Source organism: Danio rerio, chromosome 21, assembly GCF_052040795.2.
Source record: "Danio rerio strain M-AB ecotype USA chromosome 21, GRCz13ab, whole genome shotgun sequence".
NCBI lineage: Eukaryota > Metazoa > Chordata > Actinopteri > Cypriniformes > Danionidae > Danio > Danio rerio.
In genome coordinates this window covers 750,001-761,822 of record NC_141041.1, presented here as the reverse complement: position 1 = coordinate 761,822, position 11,822 = coordinate 750,001, and the positions used below count along the sequence as shown (strand labels likewise).

The 11,822-nt window shown below is 37.2% G+C and overlaps 1 protein-coding gene across 3 annotated transcripts in view; it reads left to right on the top strand.

Moving 5' to 3' along the window:
• The first annotated feature begins 3,680 nt into the window (after window positions 1-3,680).
• tmem38b (transmembrane protein 38B) overlaps window positions 3,681-11,822 on the top strand; it is a 24,542-nt gene continuing 16,400 nt past the window's right edge. For 2 of the 3 annotated variants that reach the window (XM_087299354.1, XM_087299355.1), the window contains exons 1-2: window positions 3,681-4,034; window positions 11,725-11,822. The exon at window positions 11,725-11,822 is cut by the window's right edge and continues 59 nt beyond it. In XM_087299354.1, coding sequence (XP_087155480.1) covers window positions 3,911-4,034; window positions 11,725-11,822 — 222 coding nt within the window. In that variant the 5' untranslated portion in view covers window positions 3,681-3,910. 3 annotated transcript variants of the gene reach the window in all.

The window sequence follows — 11,822 nt, the reverse complement described above, 5'->3', positions numbered from 1 at the left end:
ATATTTATCATTCCTCAAAACCCCTGAAAGTGAGCATAAATCAAAAAATTATTTAAATATTAAAATTAAAATAATATGAATTATTATATTATATTCAAATTGTTAATATAAACAAGCAAATACACACTGGATTAAAATAATCTAAATAAATACAGCACACAAAAATATGATTAAATTAGATTTAAATGAGTAAATGATTTAAAATGAAAATAAAACAAATAGATAAATATGAATTATACTGGAATTTAATAAAAAAAATTTGTAATAAAATAAATAAATATTAAAAAAACAAACATAAAAACAAATAAAATAATTCTAAATATTTTTGGAAATATAACTAAGTTATTTATTAAATGCATTAACTATGAAATTTTGTTTTTCATGCATATACAAGTATACAGATACGTACCTTTTCAGTGTTTTTTTCACTGGGATGATCATATTTGAGAATATAAAAACACTAAAAACTTTTATATACACGTGTATATATAAATATTTTATATAACTTTTATATATACGTGTTATATATAAACTTTTATATATATGTGAAAAACAATACATAAGATTTCTTCATAAAATAAGTTGTTTTTTTTTTAAATAAAACAATTCTGAGTCTATATGAAAGTGCAGTGACAAATAAAGGCTTGATTGATTGATTGAAGTCAGAATTATTCGCCCCCTTTGATTTTTTTTTTCTCTTTTAAATTTTTCCCAAATGATTTTTAACAGAGCAAGGAAATGTTCACAGTGTGTCTGATAATATTTGTTCTTCTGGAGAAAGTCTTATTTGTTTTATTTTAGCAAGAATAAAAGAAGTTTTTAATTTTTTAAAACCCATTTTTGGGACAAAATTACTAGCCCCTTTAAGCTAATTTTCCCCCCGATAATCTTCAGAACAAACCATCATTATACAATAACTTGCCTAATTACCCTAACCTGCCAAGTTAACCTAATTAACCTAGTGAGGCCTTTAAATGTCACTTTAAGCTGTATAGAAGTGTCTTGAAAAATATTTAAAAAATATATTATTTACTGTCATCATGACAAAGATAAAATAAATCAGTTAATAGAAATAAGTTTTTGAAACTATTATTCTTAGAAATGTGCTGAAACAATCTTCCCTCCGTTAAACAGAAATTGGGGAAAAAATAAACGGGCGCTAATAATTCAGGGGGGCTAATAATTCGGACTTCAACTGTATAAGCACAGTACAGTGCTAATGTGCAAACTATTTCTAATGTTTAAAGTGGCTGACAATAATAAATATTCTTAATAATAGGAATTAATGTGACTCATTTTTGAACTGTGCAGAGCTGTAGCTGCTTTACTGGGCCAACTACGCTAACGCTACTGTATTTTAATACCGTTTATTATGGTGGTACTTGGAGAAACTATTTTTTTCTGAGGTGGTACTTATTTTGAGAAACACTGTCCTAAATAAATAAAAAATGAGGCGAATAACTGCAAAAAGGTCGACATCTTGAGAAAACAGAACCATCTCTTTCACCCCAGGCTGGCTACAGGCCTGTAACTATTAAAAATGCCTCAGTTCAGGGCAACTAAACCACCTAAACCAAACCCAGTCAACTATAATTAACCAGATTAACCCTTTTCACCTCAGTATTCAGGATTTGTGTGGTTTAATGGTTAATTAGCCGAGTTACCCAGCTCAGATTGTCTGATTAGCTGACATTTTTCTCATATTTTCACAAGCTTTAGTCGCCACAGATTTTCAAAAGCTTTCTTCAACAACATTCATTGAGTTTGACACATTTACTAGATTACCGTGTCCAGAATAAAGGCCCCTGTTAGATTAATTACTGCACTTACCCACAGATACAGTGTTTTATCTACTGATTTATATTTATATCTCGCATACCGCTGGTTTGGAACATCGTTTGTTTTAGACAAAATCCCGCTCTTTTTGTTTCCATGGCGATAAGTTTGACAACGGCGCCACATCGTGGAATCTCGCGAGAACTGCGGCTCCACTCCTCACGCTGTGACCCGTGTGTCCGGCAGGTGTCGCTCTCTGAGGAAAACAAGCGAGCATCTTCAGTTTACATTTATTACTTTACATTCATCTCCTTTTCAAGTGTTCTCTCGTTTACTTCTGCCTCTCTCTAGAATTATTGATTACATTTAACGTAGGCTAATATAACTTATTTAAATTAATAAATGATTAGTTTAAATATAGGTTTAATTAGTAATTTTCTTATTATGGAAAAGGTCATTTCTGTATGGAGGACGAAACCTCCTAACTTATTTAATAATATTTAAAAATAACTAGAAAACATTGCTTTATTTGAACTAATACAGCATATTTGTTTTACTATTTTGTTTCTAAATCTAATTCATAGCAGAATGGAGAGTTACACTAGTTTTTGCCTTGATTTGCTTACTGATGTCTTTTGTATAGTTTTCTGTCAAGTGACATTGTTTACATAAAAGAAATAGATTCATTTACTTGAAACATTTCATTTTAGTTAGGGTTTTTTTTTTTTTTTTGTAGCTTAACAATAAAACAAACAAAAAAGGTTGCGTCAAATTAGAAATGACGATCTCTTTTAAAGGCATTTGTCCCAAGCCTCTCCATCCTTCTCACTTTCTTCTCAGATGGGATGGTGGGCCAAATCAAAGGTTACAATGGGCCAACTTTGGCCCGGGGGCCCTTATTTGGGCATCTCTGATCTAAACAGTCTCTGGGTCAATGCGTGTAAAGATTTTGGACATCTCCTTGGACACTTTTAATGCTTCCAAACAGTTTGCTGCATTTATAAATCGCCCATGTCTTACTGTAGTTCATTATGAGGAGATTTACCTTTTATGTGTGATTTGATTTGTCAGGCATCACAGAACTGATTTTTCTAATCCCCATAGACAGGAAAAAACAGTAGTGACTGCAGGTTGAAGGACAGTAGTGGAGTAAAGTACCAATACTGCAGTAAAATGCACTAGTAAAAAGTATCTTTCAAAACTACTTAGTAAGTTACAATTCCTGAGAAAACCCACTCCATTACAGTAGTTTAATTAAAAAAAAACTTTAAAAGTAAATTTTAAAAGTAAACCCATTTACTTGTTCTTTTTTCATTCTTTTAAAACCTGTTTTAACACACTTTAATCAGTTTTTAATCATTTTTATTGCTTGTTTTTTAATTTTCTCATACTTCTTTTTTATTCTTGTTTATGTATAGCTCTTTGAATTGCCACTGTGTATGAAATGTGCTATATAAATAAACTAGCTTGCTTAATTTGAGTATTTGCTATTAGTTTCTTTACACCACTGATAATAACCTGCTGTACCTGAAGTGACCAATCTGTTTTCTCAAAAGGTCGATTTGTGCATTATTTATTGTGTTATATGTGTATTTGTCGATGTATTATTAAAATTAGGCTCACCATTATGCTCTTGTTCAGTCTGCTAACACATTCAGCATCTGATTGTCACATGGGGGGTCAGTTTGGACCTACAGACTTATTTAATTTAGTGTTTATAATTTAGAGCAAACTGAAATCTGTCTAAATCAGATATTGAAAGCCCGATGCTTTAATAAATACCATCATAAATCACGAACTACAGCACGTTCAATGTACCACGCTAAGAATATAACGTGTCAGGCTAGTGTTTGCTAGAGCTTTGTTTTGAAATAGTTGTGAAAGTGAAGTTGTGGCTTGTGCGCGCGCGCGCGCGCGTTCCCGCTCAGCATCCGCAGCAGTAATGGCGGCGGATCCGGTTACCGCTCCAGTCAGCTGTTGATCAGCTGGATTCATTCTGTGTGTCGGAGCATCTGCAGACTACAAGCGTCCAAAACCAAACATCCAAACACACCGGTAACCTAAACCGAGTCCACGGGCGCGCGGCCGACAGGATTAAAGCGCGTTCATGACGGAACACTGAAGCGGCTCAGTTATGGATGTGTTTGCGTTCTTCAATCTGAACGAGCTCGCATTTGGGCTGTCAAAACTGCCAATGTTCCCGTATTTCGACATGGCACATTATATTATATCCGTGATGAGTCTGAGGGAACAGCCAGGTAAGAATAAACACGACTAAATCCCTTTAACACACCTCTCATTCACTTCAGAGAGTCCGAGTCACTTCGACAAACCTCCAGCCCTTATCAGCTATAATGCCACTTATTAATAAGTTTTGTTTATATTTGTGGTCCTAATACTCGTAACTATGCATACAATTTTGTTTGGTAATCTAAAACGCTATCGTTTGTCATCAATAGCGTATATGATATTCACGAAAAATCAAATTATAAAACTATATTACATGTAAATACCTATAAAACTACAGTCTTGTTAGAGGAACTTTGATTTATAAAATTAAGTAAAACGACATTTTATGTTTAATATATGGCATATCTAACACATAAAAGGTCGTTTTATTTCAGTTTACCAAACAACAATGCTATAACAAGACATTAATATAGTTTTATAAGTATTTATTCTACGGTTGATCCTGTTTTATAAGTACTTCGGTTAATCTGGGAAGGAGCCGCGCATGCGCACACGTGTATAAACAGTCCAGCGCGGCATTGTTTATCAGCGCTTTCTTCATCGTTTGCATTGCTGTGGACACAGAATGAGTGTTGAATTCTCACAGTCATGTTTATGACTGATGATTCTAGACTTTTAGAGCAGGTCAGTGTGTTTAAAGAGTGAAAAGCAGAAGTTGCATGCATTCAAAGGGGAGATAAATATTTAATCATTAACCCACTGTCAATGTTCTCTGTGTGTTTCAACATGTAAATACTCTGCTGCAGTGGCTAGGATGATTACACATGCATACAACCGCTCTCAGGGTGGGGAAAACCAGTCTAGCTTGTCGTTTTGCATTAACCAAACATGCACTTTGCTCTTGTGTGCAGTGACCATCATGTATTTGGGGTAAAGTTAGTTTTATATTCTCACATTCATGCTTTATTAATAATTTAATTTTAGAAAAGTATTCTTTGCAACTTTTAAATGGGAAAATAACATTAGCAGCCAATGACTATCAAAGTACAGCATTGTTTACAGTCTATTCAGTTGTGCTAATGTTGTTTGGCATCATACTTGCATGCAATTTCAAACCCAATATTCAATATAGTGTGGTACAGAATACAGGAGCCACGTCACACCATGTCGATTTGTTCAAAAGTGAAGAGTTGCATTTTATTCAACTAAAGCTGTAATGGCATACTCACCGGCCACTTTATTAGGTACACCTGTACTTCTAATCAGCCAATCACATGGCAGCATCTCAATGCATTTAGGCATGTAGACATGGTCAAGACGATCTATTGCTGTTCAAATCGAGCATCAGAATGCGGAAGAAAGGGGATTTATGTGACTTTGAACGTGGCATGGTTCTTGCTCCCAGACGGGCTGCTCTGAGTATTTCAGAAACTGCTGATCTACTGGGATTTTCACGCGCAACCATCTCAAAGGTTTACAGAGAATGCTCCGACAAAGAGGAAATATCTAGTGAGTGGCAGTTCTGTGGGCGCAAATGCCTTGTTGATGAGGCCAGAGGTCAGAGGAGAATGGCCAGACTGGTTCCAGCTGATAGAAAGGCAACAGTAACTTAAATAAGCACTCGTTACAACCGAGCTCTGCAGAAGAGCATCTCTGAACACACAACACGGCTAACCTTGAGGCGGATGGGCTACAGCAGCAGAAGAGCACACCGGGTGCCGCTCCTGTCAGCCAAGAACAGGAAACTGAGGCTACAATTCACACAGACTCACCAAAACTGGACAATAGAAGATTGGAGAAACGTTGCTGCTCTGATGAGTCTCCATTTCTGCTGACACATTCGGATGCTCGGCTCACAATTTGGCCTCAACAACATGAAAGCATGGATCATCCTGCCTTGTATCAGCGGTTCAGGCTGGTGGTGGTGGTGTAATGGTGTGGGGGAGATTTTCTTTGGGTCCATTAGTACCAATTGAGCATCAACGCCACAGCCTACCTGAGTATTGCTGCTGACCATGTCCATCCCTTTATGAGCACAGTGTCTCCATCTTCTGATGACTACTTCCAGCAGGATAACGCAGCATGTCATAAAGCTCAATCATCTCAGACTGCTTTCTTGAACATGACGATGAGTTCACTGTACTCAAATGGCCTCCACAGTCACCAGAGCTCAATCCAACAGAGCAGCTTTGGGATGTGGTGGAACGGGAGATTGGCATCATGGATGTGCAGCCGACAAATCTGCAGCAACTGTGTGATGCTATCATGTCAATATGGAGCAAAATCTCTGAGGAATATCTCCAGTAGCTTGTTAAATCTCTGCCATGAAGGATTAAGGCAGTTCTGAAGGCAAAACGGGTGCGACCTGGTACTAGTATTGTGTACCTAATAAAGTGGCCGGTGAGTGTATATTGCATATTATGCATCCTTTTAAAAAAAGTATTTGGTTTTATTAAATTAATCAAATAATCAGTAAAATAATCATCATCTAAATGACTAGTTGCAGCTCTAGCTGTAGCTCAAGCATGCAGTATTGCAGTAATGTGCTCTATTGTATCGGAGCAGCAGCAGCTGTTGTTAATTACAGGCTATTTTAGATCTTCGGTGTCTTATTTCCCCTGACCTGCTCTCTGTCCTATTGTCCTGCACTGGAAATATCTGCAGGGGGAACGAGACTCCACATGTCGGCATGTTCACGCCGAGTTTCAGGTTGAACTTGTTTTTGTTGTTACCTGAAACAGACACACCGACTCCTACTATGGGATTGAGTGCTGGAGCTGCACAGTATTGAACAAAGTGGTTGTTTTGTTTCTAAACCTGCCTCATTAGCTATGTTTCCATCCAAAGATGCAAATTAAATTCATGCACAAAACTGAAAGATCTCATAAAATATTAGCTAAAGAAGCAGCGTTTCCAGTCAATGAGAAACAGACGAGCATCACCTCCTCAGCTCCTGCTGCTCCTGCACAGATATCACTGAGAGGAGTGGAGTGGAGTCTGCTGCACTGTTGGGATTCTCCACTGTGCTGTTTGTTCTCCTCTAATAACTGAGCTGTGCAATGAACGCGGTGAATGCACTCTAAAAAAAAAAATGGGGTTATTTTTTTCTATGCAAATATTGGGTTGAGGCATTTGGGTATTTTTTGGGGGTTATTTTCAGAGTCTTGGCTAGTTTCAACCCAGCTCTTTGGGTCAAATCAACTCATAGCAGGGGCTGACTGGGAGACCACATATTGTGTACGAATTTATTTAAATGCAATAAAATAGTGTAACATAAACACAGATTCCTTGCGTTTTCAGATGATTAAAATGAGATTCATGCCCATAGCAGCCCTTAGTCCATTCTGAAATAATTTCTTACTACCTTTTGTACACCTGTATTCAAAGCTGCACATCCACCACTGTACTTCAGTGATGCCGAGTCAAAACACAATTGCTGGGTCATCTTTCACAGGCATTTTTGGATTAAATTAACCTATGATTTAAGTAAAAATAACCAATTATTGGGTAAAAAAAACAAACCATTTATGGGGTTAAAAACAATAACCCAATTACTTGGGGTAATTAAACCTCTGATGTGTTTTGTCCCATATTTACCCAGCAGTAGGGTAAAAAACAACCCGATTTGGGTAGTTTTCAACCCTGTGTTTTTCAGAGTGTGGCTTTTGGAGGCGTGAGACGGGAGCACAGACAGATGCTCAAGACAGTTCTGGAGGGAATAATAATATTACTGAAGCACTGTGATGACAGACTGACAGGGGGGCTTAGGCCTTTTACAATCAGCACAACAACATCTCACATCTGCAACAGTGGAAAGCTGCAAACATGGAGAGCTGCAGACCAACATCAATGATGGAAAGACCGTCACACACATTTATATCTGATCAGCATTTGTCAGAAACTAAACCACTGAAGTGCAGACACTGATGCGAAATGCACATGAGAATAGATCAACAGAAACACAGCTAGTGTTTAGATCACGAGAGGATTAATGAAACAGCAGCTCTACTTCAGGTCAGTTCGTTGGGTTCTGGTCTCCTAAGTGACTTTTGTTCCCTTAAAAGCATGTTAAGCAGGCTGTTCAGCTCTTTTCTCCAAATAAAGACTGTCCTGGAAAACCCTCCCGTTCCCCAGAGCCGCATGTCACTTCCTGTGTTCAGCCTCATGCATGTTTGATGCCAGCTGGAACTCCTCTGTTTTCAGCTCTCTGATGCTTCTCTTCTTCTCCTGCTTTCTTTAAATTCTTTCAGAAGCATTCTTGAGCAATGCTGTTGTACACAATCTGTATCTGAGCGTAAATCTACACTGTAAAAATGCTGGATTACACACAATTTCCTCATGTAGGGCTACTGGATTATGGGAAAAATCAGTCACAATTAGGGATGTATTAGAGTCATTTAATTTTGAGTATCTACCGAAACCTGGGGCCTGTTTCAGTAAGGAGGTTCAAACAACTCAGAGTTTAAACTTGAACTCTGAGTTGATTTACCGAGAGATTAAAAACTCTGAGTTTTCGGTTACAGAACAGCTGATCTGAGTTGGGTCAATCAACCTCGAGTAGACCAACTCAGAGTTAAGCGCGCACACTGTTACTATAAAAAGGCATTATCAATGGAGCGCAGACATTACGAGTGACTATGGCAATATGTTATAAAAGAGATCACCATTTCTTTCTCCAGCTGAACTTGATGTTCTCATGCAAAGTTATAGCAAATATGAGCGTATATATTTGAAAAGAAGCAACCATCAGTGAAGAAGAGACAGTTAGCGTGGGAAAACAGCTGCTCAAGTTAATGCCTAATTTAACTTTTTAGGTATTTAAATATTTAAGTATAATAATATAAGTAATGTAATTTGTGATGTTTATATTTTTTTTCTAAACTTTTTTATACATTTATTAGTTTTAAATGATTTAATAGTGCACTTGTGTGTCTGCCTTTTTTATTGATCAAGTGATAGAGGTTAATATAACATTTAGAAGGTAAGCAGTACTAAAAATAATTTTTAGAAAGAATAATAATCCCATTAGTTACAGTGCATGTCGAAGGTGAATTCAATTTAATTATTTATTAAAAAAGCATAAGCCATTCTCGTACAGTTCTTCTGTGTGTGACTAAAATGTAGGCAATAGCTGTTTCCATCCAAATATATTACATAAATGTATGTGTAAAACTGGAATATTAAAAGATGCGAATAAAATTCCATCCTACGAGTCAAAGAGAAAAAAATTGTCACTTCCTGATTAAACTGGCACCAAATATCATTACCATCGTAGTTTATGCGCACATTTTCTATTGAATAAAAGTTTATCCTACTCAGTTATGCGTGTTTTTTATGCATATTTTAAAAAGTTATTTGCATCATGACGTTTCTATCAATCGTTTTTATGCACGTATCCAAAATGAGCATTAAAATAGGTGGGTGGAAACGTAAGGCTAAGGCGAGAAATACCGCTGCATCTTTAAAAAAGGGGAGGAGACAGACAGAAACTCTGAGTTTAGAGAATAAAACCTGCTTCTGACCAGGTTAGATTCACAGAGTAAGTGACCACAGTAACTGACTCTGAGTTAAAGTTAACTCTCTTTCAGAAACAGGCTTGACTTACCCTGATTTCTCCAGTTTAACAAACCTGCCATTTTGAAACGGAAAACCCAGAGTTTCTCTCATTTCAGGGTTAAAATACTCTGAGTTTTCAGTTAACCTCCTTTCTGAAACAGGCCCTTGATCTGTATGGAAGGTAAATCCTGCTAATTTTAAATGAATCAAATAAAGATTGGAAATGAAAATGAAAATCAGATTAACAATTTAATTTTAAAACACTGTGCGCAAAATATCTGCCAAAATTGAAAAGGAAATGAAATTATTTCATTTTCATTTTCACTTTGACAGCACATCGTCCCTGTCAAATTGAGTTTGCCAATATAACATTTCATATAACAAGTTGCCAATATAACATTTCATTTTCACTGAATTTCCACGTCAAGACTGCCAATATTAAAATAAAAAGGCAAACTAAAAAATAAAATGCAAACACAATTTTTACAAAGCGTGTTATTAATGTTCTCGCTATAATAGTGACACAATTCAAATGTAAATTTAAGCTTTCCTTTTATTGACACTTTTTCATGTCAGATTTCATTTTCGATTTCATTTTCAACTTAAAGCTGTATGCAAAGCCTATGCTAATCAGTGGGAGGGGCGTATTCAAGTGACGTCGAGTGCTTTCACACACAGAGCCTGAGGGCAGAAGCACGGTTTTGATGGATGGGACAGCGTGAGTTACTAATGTAAATACAGTATAACAGAGGTAAAATGGCAAAAACTGTTAGTCAGCTTTTACGTGAAGCAGCTGCTGCATTGGTACAGCAAGAGGAACAGGGGACACAGGAGAACCAAACACAATAAATTCACAATAAATTGCAAAATCAATGGGGTCGCCACAGCGGAATGAACCGCCAACTTATCCAGCATATGTTTTACGCAACGAATGACCTTCCAGCTGCAACCCATTTCTGGAAAACCTCCATACACACTTAATCACACTCATACACTATGGACAATTTAGCCTACCCAATTCACCTGTACGCATGTGTTTGGGCTGTGGGGGAAACCGGAGCACCCGGAGGAAACCCACGCGAAGGCAGGGAGAACATGCAAACTCCACACAGAAACACCAACTGTGTCGAGGCTTGAACCAGCGACCTCCTTGCTGTGACAGCACTACCTACTGCGCCACCGCTTCACCAATGATGAGTCACTTAAACATTTATTTATTGTTTAGAGCAGTCTTAAAGGTCTCAAGGAAAAATAATGCATGATCATATCAAAAATAACGCTAGAAAGTATAGTAGTGATGCATATTAGCTTCACAGAAATAATGTTACAGATGTTGATTTCATTTTATACACACTCGATCACCTGACATGCTCAAGAAACTGATGAAATTCTCCTGAAAGCAGGCTGACATGTCTGATCTCTGACAGCATCAGTGTCCTTTGATAAACACTCATGACTTTTATTTAATCAGATCATGTGATGAAGATCATGAACATCTGATCATATGATGAAACCGCATGCAGACACTGAAGACTGAACACACCATGAATATCAAACACAGACTCGAGCAGATCATTCATGACTACACACACACACGCACACACATATATACAGTATACGCACACATGAATACAGTACACACACATACAGTATACACACACACACACACAGTGCTGCGTGAGGCTAACATATCTGATTATTCAGACTGAGAATAAAGCAGAATTAAACACAACAGCAGCCACTGATCAGAGTTCAGCAGGACACCGATAAAGCTGATCATGTGACTGAGATTACAGAGAGATTATGATGAGGAAATCCACTTCCTGTTTACAGAGACGCATAAATATTTGAGTATCAAATGCTTCAGTAGTGCCCTGACTAGTGCAGCTACTCATGACAGCTAATAGAGGATTATAGTAGAGATGAACCTTTCTTTAGGATTTAGTGAAGGGTAATGTGTCTTACACTGTATTTGACATTATCATTACTGCTGCATTTAAAACTAGTGCAGTTATAACACACACACACACACACACACACACATATAGATATATATTATGAATGTTGTACATGTTTGCTGTAATGTGTGTGTGTGTGTGTGTGTGTTTAGAGCTGGTGTCTGAATAGTAAATCTGTATGAATGTTTGTGAATTGCATGAATTTTGCATTTGTGTGTTTGTGTGTGTGTGTGTGTGTGTCCAGGAGCGTTGTGTGTGTCTCAGCGGAGTCCTCTGGCCTGCTGGTTCAGCTCGATGCTCTACTGTTTCGGTGGAGCTGTTCTCTCTGCACTGATGCTGGCG